The sequence below is a fragment of the Octopus bimaculoides genome, chromosome 30, assembly GCF_046866305.1.
Source record: "Octopus bimaculoides isolate indiv1 chromosome 30, ASM4686630v1, whole genome shotgun sequence".
NCBI lineage: Eukaryota > Metazoa > Mollusca > Cephalopoda > Octopoda > Octopodidae > Octopus > Octopus bimaculoides.
In genome coordinates this window covers 18169912-18190016 of record NC_142957.1, presented here as the reverse complement: position 1 = coordinate 18190016, position 20105 = coordinate 18169912, and the positions used below count along the sequence as shown (strand labels likewise).

The 20105-nt window shown below is 40.6% G+C and overlaps 1 protein-coding gene across 9 annotated transcripts in view; it reads right to left on the bottom strand.

The window, feature by feature from the left end:
- Positions 1–20105, bottom strand: part of LOC106882469 (cytospin-A) — a 121119-nt gene that overhangs the window by 70611 nt on the left and 30403 nt on the right. For 3 of the 9 annotated variants that reach the window (XM_089346057.1, XM_089346055.1, XM_089346060.1), the window contains one exon: positions 17152–17611. In XM_089346057.1, the coding sequence (XP_089202183.1) occupies positions 17152–17184 (33 nt within the window). In that variant the 5' untranslated portion in view covers positions 17185–17611. The other 6 variants (XM_089346061.1, XM_014933154.3, XM_052978139.2 and 3 more) reach the window with 6 other exon arrangements.

Here is a 20105-nt window from a genome sequence, read left to right as displayed (position 1 = left end):
AACTCAATAAAAATGGATAGGTGTAGGAATGGGTGTGTGGAAAGAAGCTTGCTTCCCAACCACATGGTTCCAGGTTCAGTCCCACTGCATGGCACCTTGGGCCGACCAAAGCCTTGTGTGGATTTGGTAGACAGAAACTGAAAAGAAGCCCATCATATATGTGTGTGTGTGTGTGTGTGTTTTTAAGTCCACGTAATTTAGTGGTTTGGCAAAATAGACCGATAGAATAAGTACTAGGCTTACAAAGAATAAGTCTCGGGGTTGATTTGTTCGACTAAAGGCGGTGCTCCAGCATGGCCACAGTCAAAAGAACAAGAAGTATGGAGTACAACACATTTAGAATGGAAATCTTAGCCGCCCTTAATCTGGATTTCACCTGTTCGGTTTATTCACCGCATGAAACATATGTGAAAGGAAAATGCACACACGTGTGTGTGTGTAAAGGGATGATTGTATGTTGTTGTTGTACCTAAAACAAAGAAAGGGGTAGGGGAAAAAAACAAAGAAACAAGTACCCCATACAAAACAACAAAGACATATAAATATATAAACAAATATAACATTCCATGTGGAAAGATGAAAATTCCCCGATGGCCAGAGTTTCATCCCTGGAGAAGATGTGAGAAACGAGAAATGATGAGTAGCAGCCAAGAAGTTTTTTGGCTCTGATGAAATTAAATGAAAGATAATAAAAATAATAATAATAATAATACCTGGAGAGTAATTGCAGAGATCCATGATGGTCGGAAATATGTGTACAACCATTATATACAAGTCAGATGTGTGTTTCTTTGTTATTGGTGTATTTGTATATATATATATATATATACACTGCTAAATAACTGTGTGTGTGTGTGTGTAGATATATATATATACACATGCAGATATGTTTATATATGTACACTTGTGTCGGCGTGTATAAATGAATGAAGTTACATGGGTGTCTAGGTCAGGGCAAATCCATGTAACTGTGAGAAACTTGTGTGTGTATAAATGGGAGAGAGAGAGAGAAAGTGTATATAAAATGTGATTTTGTGTGAATTAGGAATCAGACGAGTATATCGTCCACAATACAAGTGACACGCACACACACGGTGTGTATATGTTGTTTATCATATGCATCTGCATCTGTGCGAGTGTGTGTGTGTATATATATGGTGTTTGTATATAGTGCGTCTATGTGTCTAAGACTGTGTATATGTGTGTGTATTTATGTATAAATGTATGTGTATGCATTATACGTGTGTGTATGTGTGCGTGCGTGTGGGTGTGTAATATGGTGCGGAAAGTGCAGTCCTGTAGCAGCTAAAATCCAGAAGGAAGTGGGACAAGTCTGAAGAATTTGGTGGAAGGGACAAGAAAAATGCCAGTTGACAACTTTGAATAGAAACTGTTGAAAGAGGAGAAGAGAGAGGAGAAGAGAGAGAGGAGGGGGGGGCAACGGAGATGACAACAACAACAACAACAACCGATATACAATCAGTTTATCCTTCTTTTTCTCCCTCTTTTTTTAGAACTTCCTTGCGGAGAAGAGAATCGAGTGAGAGAGTGACATGGAGTGAGTGTTGTATGAGAGAGAGAGAGAGAGAGATGGATAGGTAGACTGATAGGAGAGGCAGATAAGATAGATACACAGAGAGAGAGAGAGAGGTAGAAACAAAGAACTATGGATAGAGTAAGAGTGAATATGTGAGAAGTACAAAGACAGGGAATTGGAATGAACGAATAAGCAAGAAACAGAGAGAGGAGGAGGAGGGGAAATAGAGAATTAGAGAGCGAGAGAGAGAGGGGGAATTGAATACCATGAGGAGAGGTAGGAGAAATGTAGAGAGAACTAGAGTGAAGAAGGGGAGGAGCAAAAACTTAAAGAGAGAGAGAGGGGGTAAACAACAAGAGAGAGGGGAGGAAGGAAAATCGTAAGAATAGAGAACTAGAGAGAGAGGGAGAGAGAAGGGAAGGATTAAAAAACAAGAAGGAGGGAGTAGAGAAGGGGAGGAGAAGGAGAGAAAGTGTGAGAAGAGAAGTGAAATGACAAGGAGAGGGGTGTAGTGATGTTGTTTACTGTTGTCACTGATGACGATGATGATGATGATGATGTTAGTGATATTAATAGCTGTGCGAGAGTTAAACTGGAAGAAGGGAGTAAAGGAGATGGTGGGAGGTAGAGGAGGAGGAGGAGAGAAATAGCGTTGATAGCAGTGGGAAGGGAAGGGGAGAAGAGGAGGGCAGAGGAGGAGATGGCAGCGTTGTCCAGTCACGACGAAAGACAGATTAATGATTTTGAGTGAAAGAGAGATAGAGAACGAGCGCGCGCGAGCGTGTGTCAGTCAGTCACGGCAGCAGCAGCCGTAGTGAGACTGTCATTGCATGTTATGTGTCAGTCGCTTCTCCATCCGTATGTTGTATGTCCTCCTGTTTAATGAGGAGGACCCACTTCAGTTGTAAAAACTGTCATCACCAAACGACGTACACACACACACACACATCTGCCCTTTACATAATTCCCTTCTGATCCCCTTCTGTTTCATCTCCACACTTCTCCTCCCGTATCTCTCCCTATCTCTTTTCACTTATTGGTGGTCTATCCTACATCTTTACCTGTCTCTGTCTCTCTCTTATTATCTTTTACTAATTTCACTCACTAGACTGCGGTCACGCTGGGGCACCAACCTCAAAGGGTTTACGCTAACAAACCAACCCCAGTAAAAAAAATATTATTTTGCTGAACCGTTAAGTTACAGGACATAAACAAACCAACACAATTTGTCAAGCAGTGGCGAAAGAAAAACACACACACACACGATACATACAGGGTTGGCCAAAAGTCAGCAGACAGTAAATCGAAACCTTTCAATTCTAAGATTTATTTTATGTTTAACAATTGAATGAATTTAATAAAAGCATCTGAGCATGAAACATCATGAAAATTGTCCAAACTGAAGTCCTTCTTCAACGACACCATTTTTTCCATTCGAGGTAATACAGAATTACAGATAGTATCTATGGAATTTTGATTTACCGTCAGCTAACTTTTGGCCAACCCTGTATGTGTATGTATGTGTGTGTGTGTGTGTATATATATATATATATATATATATATATATATATGTATGTATGTATATGGTGGCTTGACGTATATATATATATAGGGGCTGCACCAAGTACCATCTTGGTTTCTACAGCTGGACGCCCTTCCTAACACCAACCACTTTACAGAGGATACTGGGTGCGTTTAACATGGCACCACCACCCATACCAATGCTTTTTAATACTTTTTATGTTCCACATTGGTTTTAGGATCTCTCTCTCTCTCTCTCTTCGGCCCCAAAGCTAAATTTTGTTCAATTCTTTGTCCTTGTCCACCGTCCTAAATCACACTGTGTGTTGTTTTGTTTGCTCTCATCCTTAATTTTCTGCAAGAAAACTTTTCGGGGTAAGAGAGAGAGAGAGAGTCCAGGGATGAGACCCAGAGATTCTCTGTATAGAAGGCACTGAGTAGAGCTCAAAAGATTCAAACTTAGACTCCGAAGATTTCACAGGAGACTGACTCCGCAAGGTTGAGTGGGTGTAGAGGCAATTATGTGGATAAACAAATTAGATATATTAGATTATTATATTTCAATATATCTAATTTCTTTATTTGCATAATTGCTTATATATATATATATATATATAAACCCATCTTTGTATATCTTCCAGAGAATGACATGTTCAGAAAGAAGCTATGCTTGGCCACTAACAACAAATTACTCAAAAACAGGTGAAACCCATCATATATATATTTTGATACTTAGGGATCAAACACGCTATCTCTTACAACATACCTATGTCTCATTGTCTACCCAGTTACCTTCCCACCTGCCTCTCCCCAAACCTCTTCTCTTTCCTCCCAATTATCTAGTTCTGACCATCCCTCCTCAAAGCTTTTTTTCCTTATGAATGTTTATGGGTGTGTGTGTATGTGTATTACTAAACAGCTGTAATGCCAAGAATGGCTATAGACTTATACATGCATACATACATGAATATATACACACACACACACAATGTTAACTAAGTTGGTATGCAGTACTTGTGTGTAATGTTACTGATGTATACATACATACATACATACATATATATATATATATATATATATATATATATATATAACGTGAGAGTTAGGGGTTGGGGGTTATACACATGACACACACACACAATAGCATGTAGTACATAGTATTACAAGCTGTGACTTCCACTCCTATCCGACCTCATCAATCACAACCACCACTCTTTCCTCCCCCCTTTATGGCTGAAAGAGAGAGGGGAGAAAAGAGAGAGAAGGGAAGAAAGAGTGAAAAACAAACTATATATATATATATCTTCAGTCTGTGGCCATGCTGGAGTACCACCTTGAAGGGTTTCTACACTAATTTTTTTTTTTTTTAAAGTCTGGTAGTTATTCTGTCAGTTCTCCTTTAGCAAACTGCTAAGTCACATGGACATAAGCCAACACTGGCAGAGTCAAGTAGTGTGTGTGACTGGCACTTGGTCAGTTACGATGACGAGGGTTCCAGTTGTTCTGGTCAATGGAACAGTCTGCTAGCAGAACGAATGTGCAAGTGGCTGAACACTCCACAGCCATGCATATCCTTAACGCCGTGCTGGATTAACCATTAAGCAAAATAAGCACGTACTTAGGGCATCAATGGAAGGAGACGGGGCATTATAGAAATGGTAAATGGTCTACAGCACAAAAGAAATCACTTTAAACTTGCTAAAATAATATTCGGGATGCTTTTATCTCTACTCAGTCTAGATGCAGATGTGTTAACCTAAGATTAATTTTGAGGATCTGATCAAAGACTTTGCAGTTCAAAAAAGTAGGAGGAAAGTTTTCAAATATAAATAAAAAGTGGGAGTGTACAAAAATAAACATTATTTTCCCTCTTTGTGCTGAGGGTGATGGTGGAGTGGATCAAAGTGTTGGGGTGGGGGTGGGGGTAACAAAATTTGAGAAGTATATGAGAGTGAGTGGTGGTGGTGGTGGTGGTGGTGAGTGGAAGTCAGTAAGTATGAGTGGCGAGTGGGGCTTTGATGTGCCTACAATGTTACAGAGAAAGTGAGGTAGACAGAGAGAGGGGGGGGGGGAGGAGACACTTGTTTTTGTAAACCCCCACCCCTCCACCCCGTTTCCTTCTTCAGAGGAGGGTTATCAGCTCCCCCCTACACACACAAACATACACACCAACACCCCCACTTATACCCCCCACTTCACTCTTTCTCCTCTTCAAAAAAATGTCAACTGGGTCAGGTCAACATCTACTGGCAGAGGGCAGGGTAGGGGTGGAGGTGGGGGTGGATGGATGCTAGGGATGGGACAGAACCCAACCAAGCAGCCAGCCAGCCAACCAACCGGCCAACCAGCCAGATTCCCTGTAACATGACCCCTGTCAGCAACAAGCAACATTAACTCCAGCTACCAGTGCAAAGGAGGGAGACCTCTGGAGGAGAACTGGACCAGCTAGAAATAGCAGTCAAATCTCCCTCATATCGCACCCTACTCTCTTATCTATGTATATATGTATGTATGAGCCAATGGAGACCTCTGCATGGTAGCTAGACCTGCTAGAAATAGCAACCAAATCTCCCTCAAATCACACTCTACTCTCTTATCTATGTATATATGTATGAGCCAATGAGGGAGACCTCTACATGGTAGCTAGACCTGCTAGAAATAGCAACCAAATCTCCCTCAAATCACACCCTACTCTCTTATCTATGTATAAGCCAATGAGGGAGACCTCTACATGGTAGCGAGAGTAGGTAGAAATAGCAGCCAAATCTTCCTCAAATCACACCCATTTGTGTTGCAGCTAGGTGTGTGTGTGTGTGTGTATAATAAACCAGCAAGTGAGACCTGTTAGAAATAGCAGCCTAATCTCCCTCAAAATCACAAACTACTAGTTTCAGCTAACCACAATGAAAGAAGTCCTTATGTAATGTAAATGGACGATAGAAGAGAAAGATGACTGTTTTGTCATAGCGAGATGAGTGGACGGATGTGGTTGCTGTGGTGGTGGTGGTGGGCAGCACTGGATTTACCAATAAGTAAAATAAGCACATGTTTAGGGCATCAAGGGAAGGAAGGGGGGCACCAGAGTAAGTGGTAAATGGTTTACGGCACAAAAGAAATCACTTCAAACTTGCTAAAATAATATTCAGAATACTTTATTTCTGCTAATTATAAGAGCAGATGTGTTACTTAACGAGGAAGTTTTCAACATGGCAGATTCCAGTTCAAGTCAGAAAATGATTGAGAAGTGCCGCACTTTGCCCATGGATCCAACAAGCAAACACAGCTTTTCAAAGATGGCCAGTTTTGGGGGTCCAGAAAGAAGTGGAGGCCCATGGGTGAGGATGTATCAACTATGATCCAGAGAAGAAAACCCTTTCAAATGCCAGATGTCTTCAGAATGGTCAGATTTGTCCAGCAGACCCAGGACATTACTAATGACAGGCCAAAACGGGTCAATGCTGGAGCCACGTAAATGCTTCCCAGCCACATGGTTCAAAGGTTCAGCCCCACTTGGGCAAGTGTCTTCTAATATAGTCCTGGAACAACCAAAATCCGGTACCTTGAGCCGGCCCTGATTGTGGGTGTACACAGTATGGCCAAATGGTTTAAAAAATAGAAGTTTGTCATTTGTGACATGTTGATTGTACCAGAGAATTATGATAGACATGTCTGGAATATTCAGCCTCTTAGATTCTTCAAGAAGTAATTAGCTTGATTAGATTAATGAATCCTTGTGGACAGAAAACAGGGGTGTTGGTGGTGGTGTTGAGTAGAATGGTGGTTGACGGGTGGGGGGGACATGTCAACAGGTGAGGGAGAATCGGCAACAAGAGGTATTAAACGGGGTAGGAATGGATTGAGGGCGAGGGTCACGATGTGGTTGGTATCAGTGAATGAGAGAGAGAGAGAGAGAGAGAGGTGGGGGTAGCAATCGGGGTCGGTGTATCTACAGCTCCGCAACCTACCCGATTGAAAAAAGACCGACAGAATACGTACCCGGATTTAAAAAAAATAAAAAAAAAAAAAAAAGCATTGGGGTTAATTCGTGCAACTAAAATTTTCCAAGGCGGTGCCCCAGCATGACCGCAATCTTATGACAAACAAGTAAAAACACAAAAGATACACACAAGCACACAGGTATAAATATATATCTTCATGTGTGTGTGTGTGTGTGTGTGTGTGTGTGTGTGTGTGTGTATAATATTAATAAAGAGTATGTAGAGCCAATACGGTATACGTCCAGACGATACATCCCCTCCAAAAACACACACACACATACATAATATATATATATAGTGGTAGAGGAAGGTTGTCATTGCTTTCTGATTCAGCGTTTTCCCGTCGTTATATCCATCCATTTTACACGCAAACACCGGCCGATGAGTCATAAACAGCTATTTTTAAAGAGGACAGGTGAGCAATGTGTGTGAGTTTTTTGTTCTTCTATTCACGAGGCGGCGGATCTATGAACTTATGTGTGTCTGTGTACGTGTGTTGACAAACGTGAGAAAAGAACTACACATCCATCTATATACATATATTTATTTACATACAGGTATTTAGATATAGTTACACAGAAACGGACAAAGAGGAACAGAGTCGTTGACCAGGTAACACACATCCGAAAACGTCCTCATTACATGAACAGACACAATGCTGTCTCTCTCCCCTGCCCCGCCCCCTCCCCACTCATTACATAGAATATACATAATACTGTCGCACGAGCCTACCATGGGAAGGGATTAACAGGTAGACCGGCTTGCTAGAAATAACAGTCAAAATCTCCAAATTACGCCATTGTCAATAAAATGTTCTATTTTATTGCTTCATTAACACACACACAGTTTCGATTTTGACTCATTTTTTTTGTTCTAAACTTTTCGTTGCTTCTTCCAACCTCTTTCTTCAAGAGTCGTTCACTGTCCGCTATCGGAGCTACTTTCTTTTTGTTGGCCTCAACACAAGAATTCACATAAAGAACCTTGCAAGTCAAATACGAAATATATATATATCTATACTATATATAAAACAGAGATGTATGTGTAATCGCTTATCACGTGAAAACGGCTTCACCATTTACTTCCATACTTGTGATGCATGAATAATTTGACCTCGGATAAATGTTAGGCTCTTCATTTGATTTTTTTTAATTAAAAATAAATAATATTGCTTTATATTTAAGATTCACTTCTTTAAAAAGGTTCCTCAATGTCAACTTCCGGTAGCCATAGTTTTTTTTTTCATTTTAACTTCAATCGTTACTGTTCTCACTAAAAGTTTACTCACATTTACTGATGTAAGTAATTTCATAATTTACTAACAGAAGTACGGTTTTGTGTTTTCCTGTTGCTGAGGTTTTTTTCTTTCTGGTACCTTCGATACTGGCTCTTTGGTTCACTGAGTGACAAATTTCGCTTCAACCTGTACAATACTTTATTTTTCGTTAAAACTTCTTATTGACTTTCTGCCTGTCGTATTAAGAAACATAATTTCCGTTACCAAGTTATTTTCATTGTTTACTATCTTCTGCACTCGTGTATTTCAGTATACGTATATAACCATGCCTAGAAGGAAAATGTCAAATTTGTCTATAAAATCAAGGTCAGCCAAAAGAACGTGTCTGTCCAGAAAAAGAGAAACAGCTGCAGAAAGGGAAGCACGCCAAGAAAAGAACACACTGTGTACTACAAAAGCCAGAGCATCTGAAAGTGATGAACAGAGGTATGCACGACTGACAAGGAATAGGATCTCCACTGCAGAACGAAGAGCAGTTGCAACAGCTCAGAGAAGCAACTTTCAATTATGATCCAGCAGTTCATTATGCGGATGACACTAGAGTTTCCATTGGTGCAATGACAACTGAGTGCATTCATTGTAAAACAAGGAAGTGGCCTAGAACTGAGTGCATTCATTGTAAAACAAGGAAGTGGCCTAGAGAGACACTTGCACTGTGCTGCAGTGGTGGAAAGGTTAAAAGCAACAATTTCATTCCAGGGCAACGCCGGGTGGCTCTGCTAGTATATATATATATATATATATATATATATATGCTCAGGCGTGGCTGTCTTCTAGTCTCAGGTCGACCAAAGCCTCGTCGTACATGTGTTTCTCTCACAACCACTTGACAACCGGTACTGGTGTGTTTACGTCCCTGTGACCTAGTGGCTTGGCAAAGAGACCGATACAATAAGTAGCAGACTTAAACAAAAATAAATACTGGCATTGATTCGTTCAACTATAAATTCTTCAATACGTGGCCTCAATCTAATGATTGAAAGCCACACACACACACGAGGGCGTGTGCACGACAGGGTGAGAGAGTTACTTTTCCCTCCCAGCCTAAATCAATTTCTTTCGTGTTGTCATAATATCGATTAAGCTGATCGATACTGAGTGTTCACAGCTACGTTATATAACACTCACACCGTATATAAGATATGTGTATATAAGATATGCGTGGATAATTTTTCTAAATTTCGGTGCGCTGTTTGTTAAAGTAGACTGATGATCAAAGGTATTCTTGCCGCGACCATCCAGTCGATTGGTGCAGCTGATGCACAGTCGTTCATTAAGGAGATTCTGACTATTTTGTAGCAAATCGCGCTACAACCCTTTAATCTGTGAGTGTGTGCGTGTGTGTGTGTGCAGAAAGTGCATATGTTACCATGTAGACGTTTGGTAAGCATATAAGCACACATACGTGTGTGTGTGTGTGTGTGTGTGTGCCTACAAGCAGGCTTCAGTGTGTGTACGGTGTATACAAGTGTTGATATTATTATTATTAATAAACTCAAGCGATGACGGCAACAACTACAACACAGGTACAAAGCAATGAATGAGGTTAATGGGCAGTCGGAGTTACTAGAGATAGCAGCCAAATCTTCCCGTTACATCGTTAGAAAAAAAAAAAAAAAAGATGCAATACCCCTAAGCATTTCACCCGGCGTGCTAACGTTTCTTATTTCTTTATTGCCCACAAGGGGCTAAACACAGAGGGGACAAACAGGGACAGACAAAGGGATTAAGTCGATAACATCGACCCCAGTACGTAACTGGTACTTAATTTAACGACCCCGAAACGATGAAAGTCGCAGGTGTGGCCGGGTGGTAAGAGGTTTGCTTTCCAACCATGTGGTTTCATATTCAGTCCCAGGTTCGAAGTTCTAACTGAAAAAAAAGGGTCAACTATAGTTTTCATCCCTCCGGGTTCGAAAAGACACGTAGAAACATCGATTATTATAATATAAAGAATGATTAATTTTGAAGGAGGACCGATTGAAGTTAGTGTAGTCAACGGGAGGCAACTCAATTCATTAACAGGTCCGCAAATCAACTGTAAGGTCTTTAGAGTTAGTTCCCTTGTACTGCGACCTTTTTCGACTTGCTGTAAACACAACCATATGCTGTAGATGTGTTGTTTTGGTGTTTAACCTTATTGTTTTCAATCAAGAGACAGTGGCCATGCTGGGGCATCACTTCAAAGGTTCTTAGTAGATCATATCGATCCCTCCTCTAGATTCAGAATATTCTACAAACCCCTATTTGTCCCACGGCTGACTTTCAGGGCATAAAACGATTTCAGACAAATGAATGAACACACACACACCACAAAAATATATAGAAAAACATTTTTTTTAAACATGGTGCACAAACTTTTTCCTCAGCCTAATATATATAAAAATAAGCTTCCTTCAGTTTCCAGCAACCGAATCCATTCAGAAAGCTTTGGTCAGCCTGGGGCTATAATAGAAGACATTTGCCCAGGATGCCATGGAGTGGGACTGAACCTAGGACCATATGGTTGAGAAGCAGACTTCTTACCACACAGCCATGTGCATGCCTCCACACAGCTGCAGAGAGAGAGAGAGAGACAGAGAGAGAGAGAGAGAGAGAGAGAGAGAGAGAGAGAGAGAGAGAGAGAGAGAGAGAGAGAGAGAGAGAGAGAGAGACTAACCTCCTCAGCTACGTAGGATCACAACTTGAAGGGTTTTTGCCAGAGCTGCAAAGGGTAGAAATGCCAGCCCACCCCCAGCAGTTAACTGGTACCGTGTTATTGTCCCGGAGAGGATGAAAGACAAAGTTGGCAACAGTGGGATTTGAACACGGAATGGAACATGCCAGAACACAAACCGAATGATCCTGTTAATTCGTTTCCCAAATAATGAGAATAATGGGGTTAAATCAGTTCTATTATACTGTTATGGGAGTAGAAAGACACATCCACCCATATGTGGACACCCTGTTATGTAAGCATGTGCACACACACACAACCATCCACCCATATGTGAGCATTCATAGACATATGGGTCTATACACACCACATAATTTCACACGCATGGCCATGTGACCACACCCCATGTCCATCTGCAAACATATCTTCACACATGCATATTTTACACAAACAGACCGAGAGACAGACAAACTGGGAGATAGAAAGACCGGGAGACAGACAGACAGACCCAGAGACAGACAGGAAGACACAGATAGGTAGACAGACAAAAAGCTTGCTTCCCAACCACATGGTTCCGGGTTCAGTCCCACCACGTGACACCCGGGGCAGGTGTCTTCTACTATAGCCTTGTGCCGACCAAAGCTTTGCGAGTGGATTTGGTAGGTGGAAACTGAAAGAAGCTTGTCATATACGTGTGTGTGTGTGTGTGTGTGTGTGTTCATGTTTGTCACCCCCGTCATCATTTGACAACTGGTGTTTGTGTGTTTATGTTTCCATAACTTAGCAGTTTGACAAGGGAGTCCAACAGAATATGTACAAGGCTTAAAAATAAGTCCTGGGGTTTGAATTATTTGACCAAAACACAAGGCGGTGCTCCAGCATGGCCACAGTCAAATCACTGAAACTCGAATAAAAGAACAAACATATGTATGTATATATGTACGCACACATACCTCCAAGCAACACCACGGAGTGATCCCAAGCTGTTGTCTGTGTGAAGAAATGCTGTTATCTTCCGTCCCATTCACAACGTATTCCCCGTGTTGTACAATCAACTGCATAACTGCTGGACATCTCACAGACACGAATAATGGACACAGCCTCGCACTAACGTTACTTTCACCATCAGTCTATCAATGTACATATGTGTGTGTGTGTCTGTGTGTGTGTGTGTGTGTGTGTGTCTGTGTCTGTGTGTGTGTGTCTGTGTGTATGTACTCCTACATGTACAAAAATGTGAGTGTTCATGTGTACATGTAAATCTCCCTCTCTCTCTCTCTCTCTCTCTCTCTCTCTCTCTCTCTCTATATATATATATATATATATATATATATATTTATCAATATTTAGCAGAAGCAACAGAGTGACTCAAGGTCCAAGGGCTTCGTGCATTGGCACTTACCAAACTTTGATGATGAGTGCCAACGCACAAAACACTTGGATCTTGAATCACCCTGTTGCTTCTGATAAACACTAATAAAAATATACATATAGTCATATTTCAAATCCTATTTTTCCTGTTTGCTCCATCGTACATATATATATATATATATATATATATATGTATGTATGATGAAATATATATATATATATATATATATATGATGAAATATATTGATGGCCAATCTAGAATTATTATTGTCCAATGTCATATTTCTTTATCAGCAAGGACACTAAATATTACACATACATTCTATTTTACAGTGTGTGTGTGTGTGTGTGTGTGTGTATATATGTGTGTGTGTGTGTGTGTATATATATATATGTGTGTGTGTGTGTGTGTGTGTGTGTGTGTGTGTGGACATGCACACACAACTCTCACTGTCTCTCTCTCTACACACACGTGCACGTATACACACACGCAATACATCTTTCGCCGGCCATCCCTATACATGCATGCATCTACACACCTCACCCCCACAAACACGTGTGTATATAAATACATGCACATAAAAACATTCTAGAGATGTAATACTAAAGATAACAAGGCAACCCCCCCCTCTCCCCAATGCAACATTACGCCCCCACTCCACCCCCCACCCCACCGCACCCCACCCCGTGTCTCGACAACACCAAACTATGTAGAGGAGTTCCATATAGATAAGGCCACTGACTCATCACCATTATGAAAATAGTGGTGGTCGTGATTGTAGTTGATAAGGGCAAACGCATCGCACCGAGCAGAAGTCACACGAAACAGCAACAACAAGAATATACTTTCTACTATAAGCACAAGGTTCTGAAATATTGGGCGGGGGAGGAGACTATCGATAACATTGACCCCCAGTGTGCCACTGGTACTTAATTTATCAACTCCGAAGGAACGAAAGGCAAAATCGAACTCAATGGAGTTTGAACTCAGAATGTAAAAACGGACAAAATGCCACAAAGCATTTCGCCCGGTCTGCTAACGATTCTGGCAGCTCACCCACCTTGTATTATAACAACAACAACAACAATAATCATCATCATCATCGTTTAACGTCCGCTTTCCATGCTAGCATGGGTTGGACGATTTAACTGAGGACTGGTGAAACCGGATGGCTACACCAGGCTCCAATCTGATTTGGCAGAGTTTCTACAGCTGGATGCCCTTCCTAACGCCAACCACTCAGAGAGTGTAGTGGGTGCTTTTACGTGTCACCCGCACGAAAACGGCCACGCTCGAAATGGTGTCTTTTATGTGCCACCCGCACAAGAGCCAGTCCAGGGGCACTGGCAATGATCTCGCTCGAAAACCCTACAAGGCCAGTCAGGCGGTACTGGCAACGGTCACGCTCAGGATGGTACATCTTATGTGCCACCCGCACAAGAGCCAGTCCAGGGGCACTGGCAACAATCTCACTTGGCTTACCGGGTCTTCTCACGCACAGCACATTTCCAAAGGTCTCGGTCAGTAGTCATCGCCTCGGTGAGGCCCAATGTTCGAAGGTCTTGCCTCACCACCTCAGCCCAGGTCTTCCTGGGCCTTAAAATTTTGGCACAAGGCCAACAATTTCAGGGATGGGTTAAGTCAATTACATCGACCTCAGTGTCCAACTGGTACTTTTTTTATCGACCCTGGAAGGACGAGAGGCTAAGTTGACCTCGGCAAGTTTTGAACTCAGAATGGTGTGCTAACGATTCAGCCAGCTTGCTGCCTTATTTATAATAATAATAATTATCTAAAATTTTGGCCACAAGGGCAGCTTGGAGGAGGAGGAGGGGACGTGTCGATTACATCAACCCCCCAGTGTTCAACTGGTACTTATTTAATTGACCCCAAAAGGATGAAAGGCAAAGTCAACCTCGGTGGAATTTAAAGCTCAGAATGTAGCAACAGGCGAAATACTGCAAAGCATTTTGTCCAGAAAGCTAATTCCATTCGGCCAGCTCACTGGCAAGTTCTGATGGACGGTTTTAACTTAAATCGCTTTAAAACAGGAAGCTTGTATATCACAGAACCAATCTCAGATGGGTCGGTACCAAAAGGGTTAAGACAAATATTAATGGAAAAATCTGGAAGCTGAATCATATGACTAAAAGATTTCTGTAGAAATACGCTGCCTTTGTTTCAATTAATTTCGAAAATAATGGAGAATTTGGGTTAGGGTTAGCTTGCCATTATTAATCTGGTGTTGGAACATAAATTAACATGGAAGTTTGATGGAAGTTTATATCATGGAACCAGTGGGGGTGGTCTCAGGTGGATTAGCATCAAAAGGGTTGACCAAGACCTTGTGGAGCCTAAATTCCCTTTCAATCCCCTATTCAGGTCATTCCCCATCTCCTGTAAAGTCATTTTACTAGCCAAAGTCTGCTAAGGTTCCCCAACCACAGTGAATGTATTGTACATTGTGTAATATTAATTAAAAATAAATTAAACATAACAAAACACATCTGTATATATTTAACCAAATTATAACTAATTACTGTGAATTCCTAATCTCATGGAATTCTGGGGTTTCAGGAAAGCTTGGTTGGGGTACACTGTATTGAGTCAATATATAAACTAGATTTTCACATGGACTATGTTATCTACAGGTCTGTATTTTGTTGAGAGAGAGAGAGAGACAAAATGAGGTAGGTAGAGAGGTAGATAGGTAAAGAAAGAGAGAAAGAAAGATAGATACATATAGATAAAAATAGACAGAAATCAACAGACTAAGAGATATAGGGAGAGGGGCCAAAAAAGAAAACCTGAAAGAGATAAATACATATAGAAAGATTAAAGAAGATAAGGAGACAGACCAAAAATTGGCGGGGAGAGAGATATGTAAAGAAATAAAAACTGAGAGAGATTACATATAGAGAGGGAGAGAAAGATTAGAATGGGAGAAAGAGTACAAGAGCAGAAAACAAACAGGAAACAAAAAAAGTCATGTTCAGTGCCAGACAAAAATGTTAATAGAAATAATTCTGTGAATGGAATCAATTTTGTACCATGAGGAAGAGAGCGAGAATTCTAAACGTAACCATTTCCTGCCAGAACTTCTCATGGGAGAGATATGAAATGTCAAAGTGAGAGAGAATGAGAGAGATAGGTAGAGAGATAACATAGGTAGATAGATAGATAGATAGATAGATAGATAGATAGATCGAGATAGGCAGGCAGATAATAAACTTTATAGAGAAATATATACATAAACACACAGGATTTGCTCAGATAATGCGTGTGTGTGTGTGTGTGTGTGTGTGTGTGTGTGTGTGGATGAGCACACACACAATTTTAATGTTGATTAATACAAGTGAGTATCTTGTTATTTAAATGTTTAGGATGAGTTACTAATTAAGATAAGAAATTTTAAGACTAATTAACCTCATCAGAGAGATGAAACACGTGTTTTATATTTCTGTTTAATTTCCAATTACCAACAGGTGTCTCGTTGCTGGATGTGTACATAGAACCAGACTAGATTACAATTAGTCAATTTTACTCTGTGTGTGTGTGTGTGTGTGTGTGGTGCAGGTTTGGCTGTGAAATGAGAAGTTTGTTTCCCAACCACATGGTTCTGGGTTCAGTCCCACTGCATGACCCCTTGGGCAAGTTGTCATCTACTATAGCCTCGGGTGACCAAAACCTTGAAAGTGGATTTGGTAGATGGAAATGGAAAGAAGCCCATTGTGTATGTGTGTCCCACTGCTACTTGACAACTGGTGTTGGTATGTTTACATTAGTTCACTCTCTGCCGTATAGTGGGACTGAACCCAAAACCATGTGATTGGCAAGAAAACCTCTTACCATGAATGTTTTTTTAAAAAATTTTTTAATAATGTTTCTTTAACCAGTCTGAGAGCTTATAAAGTTAACAAATACGCAGTTACTGTTTATAGTATGCTTAGAACCTTTTTATTTCTTTTTTTCTATTTGGTTAATTAATATTAACTAAAGTTTGACTTGAAATGGAAATCCAGGAGGCCAGTTTGGTCGGACATGAGAGAGAGAGCATAAAGAAAGTGGAAGGGTTTGCCATGATGAGATTGGTCAAAGCTTGGAAAGGAAGGAGATTAGAAGCCACAGGTATAAAGGATAACAGCTGACATTGATTACGGTGGTGGGGTGGCGTTATATTGGTATGCTGGGGGTGGGGGGAAGAACAAGGAGCTATTGACGTATTGGTGATTTTGTAAAGGTACTTACAGCCTCGGTATCGGCAAGACAGCTTTGTAAATATAATAAAAATAGATATATATATTATAGACGTATAAAAAGAGAGAAAGAAATAGAGAGGTAGATAAAGAGAGAGATAGAGAGAGGAGGGACATGGGCTTTTTGTCATGGCCGGAGTGTCATTGAAAAATTATTATTGTTATTACAGTGGGGTTGGGGTGAGGGAAGAAAGACCGTATAAGTCTTTGTTTCTTCTTCGTTAAATGCTAATGATTTAGTCATCTGTGAATGGCTTTGTCAATAAAAGACATGCAAGGAAATATATGCATATAAATAGACACACAGACACACAAATACATATAAATACACACAAACATGTAAATTAAAATTACAAGAAAGAGGAGAGAGAGAGAGAAAGAAAGAAGAGAAAAGAGAGAGAAGAGAAAGAGAGAGAAAGAGCCGAGACAGAAAGAGAGAGAGAGAGGGAGAAAGAAAGGGAAAGAGAGAGAAAAGGAGATACAAAAAAAAAGAGAGAGAGATGTGGTCACCTACCTTCTGTGGAAGTGAGCCCTGCTTTGGAGGCATGGTGAAAAAATGTTATTTCTGTTGGTGAGACTTTTTGTAAAGGGTTTTTCTTCTTGTTCCGGAGTAACGTTGGGAGAAAGAAGAAAGGGAGTCACTAATTGTTCCACAGTTAATTGATTTTTTATATATATATATTTTTTTAAACTTGTTTTTCTGTGTTTTTTTTTCACTTTTTTTTTTTTGGAGGGTTTTTCTCTTGTTTTTTTTGTTTGTATGTGAGCCTGTTTGCGTGACCCTTTATTGGATTGCGTTAAGGTCAGCCAAACTTTGCCGTCGTCGTAAAACCAGCAACGCCCAGTCCATCCTCTCGGAGACAATGGACAACGGGCCAGAGATGAGATGAGCTGAAGCTATCTTAGGACGATAACAGACTGAATCTTCTCTAACGACTTCATCATGACGAAGACGAGCGGACAACAGGGGACACCTGGAATTAAATATAAAAAAGAAAATGAAAGATTAACGAAATAAAACAAAAAAAGAAAAAGAAAAGAAAACAAGCAAAGTAGTGCAGTTAAGAAATTCACTTCCCAACTATGAGATTTGAGGTTCAATCCCAAGGATATAGTAGAAGACACTTGCCCAAGGTGCCATGCAGTGGGACTGAACCCAGAACCGTATGGTTGCGAAGCAAACTTCTTAACACATCCACACTGGTACCTCTTATTCCAAACTGCTATGTATTTTGTCAATTTATAAATCTAATGACCAAGTTGCTATCCTTTGACACAATAGGCTGCAACTGGGTGTGTACTCCCCCATCACCCTATTCAGGCGCTTTACCAACAACCAATATGTAACTGCCTGTCATTGTTTCTCGCCCATTACTCCCTCCCTACCATCTTTTCGTGCCTATCATTGTTTTTTTCTCCCATCACTTTATTTTTAAACACACAAAAGAAGTGTGTTTGATGTAACAAAAACTTATTGAAGTTTATTTTTGCAACATTATTCAGTCCTTTGCTTGTCCTCTCTCTCAAACGTGGTCCACAAAACATTCTTTGTCATCCCATACACCATCACATTCTTTTTTCAATTACAAGAGCAATTTGGAACTTATAGAAAGAAACCTTTATATTACTCAGGGCCTCACGGAGGCGACGTGGCTGAGTTCTTTTGAGTGTTTGGCCTCATGGAGGTAAAGTGGCTGAGCTCCTGGGCCACATGGAAGCAAAATAGCTGAGTTCCTTTTGAGTGTTGGGCTGCTTCATGGAGGTGAGGTAGCTGAGTTCCTTTCGAACGGGAGTCACAGAGGCAAGGTGGTTGAGCTGCTTTCAAGTGTTGGGCCTCATGGAGGCAATGACAGACTTTTGGCATTATGTCATGCTTGAGAAGAAGACCCATCAAACCAAGCAACAAAAAAAAGGTGGTAAAGATTTCAATATATAAAACACATAAAGGTGAAGTTTTGGAATATAAATTCTCCCAATTAAATTCTTTATTTTCATTTTATAAGAGCTTCAGAAAAAAATTCGTTCTTGTTCATGCGCAATGGCTACAGGAATTGACAATCACAACCCAGGGGTCACATAAAAAAGCATTGGTGATGGTGCCATATAAATAAACAAGCTTCTTAACCTGACAGCCATGCCTGGAATGCCTTTCCTCATAACTCTGCCAGATCAACACCTGCCCGGGGCTAAACAGCAGAAAGCAACTGCTTTTCATCGCTTCACTGAACAAAGTGGTTGCATGTGTTTGTATTACTGTGTGTGTGTGTGTGAGTGTGTGTGTGTGTGTGTGCAGCTGTTGTGTCTTTTTTTTCTACTTGTTGCCATGACAACCTTCTTTCTTTCTCTCCAATTCCCACTTCATTTTCCTATATATATATATATATGGGTGTGTGAGTGTGCGTGTGTGAGTATACACACACATATTTCTTTGGAAAGCAGCCTGACATGTCATGGCAATACAGCCTGTAGTCAAGGCAACCTGCAGCCAACCCCACCACCACCACCACCAAAAGCAACATCCCCTCCCCCCATCTCTGGACCTGAATGCTTTTCACGCATTCATTGAACTGTACCAGCCAGCATGTATATAAGCAAGCTGGAGCAGGGCAGGTTGTGTGAAGAGACATCCTATATAATGTTTGTGTGGCTCTATATATTATACACACCTGTGTATGTGTGTATATATATAGATATATATAGATATATAATACAAATAATAAATGAGTATATGCATATATACGGACATGTATGTACATACTTACATCTACCTGTATATATAGATGCATTATATATATATATATATATATATATATATATATATATATGCATACACACACACATACATACATTCTTTTGTTGATTAAATATACAGGTAGGCCTTAACATCTAAGCCAGCAAAGCCTAATGACTCCCTCCCTCCCTCACACACACACACACACAAACAAAGGGTGCCTTGTTAACCTTTTCAAACCCATATTTCTATCCGGGAGTGGGGAATTTACTTCCTGCGTATTTCAATTAATTTTCAAAGTAATTTAGGTTTCGGAGGAATGAGTCTGTGCAAGCATGGTCGTTTGCTTCAGTTTGTTTTCTAACCGTGTATTTTTTAAGTTCAGTCCTACAGCCCGGTAGCCTGGACAAGGGTCTTCTACATGAGGCCCACACTGACTGAAGTCTTGAGAGTGAATGTGATAGACAGAAACTGAAAGAAGCCACACCTGCATATGTGCCCACCACACACACACACAAAAGGGGAGTGCTGAAAAGTTCATGGTTTTGGGTAAAAGAAAATACAGGAGGATCAGTTAATTATGATTTTATAAAACATATTCTTCTCCTCTCAGATTCACACACTTATTCCAGCAGCCCTTCGGTTTTTCTAAACCCTGTAAAAGAACTTGGAAGGTTTGGCCTCCAGCCAGGCCTTTTGCGATACCCTTAAAGCCAGGAACTTTTCGGCACCCCACT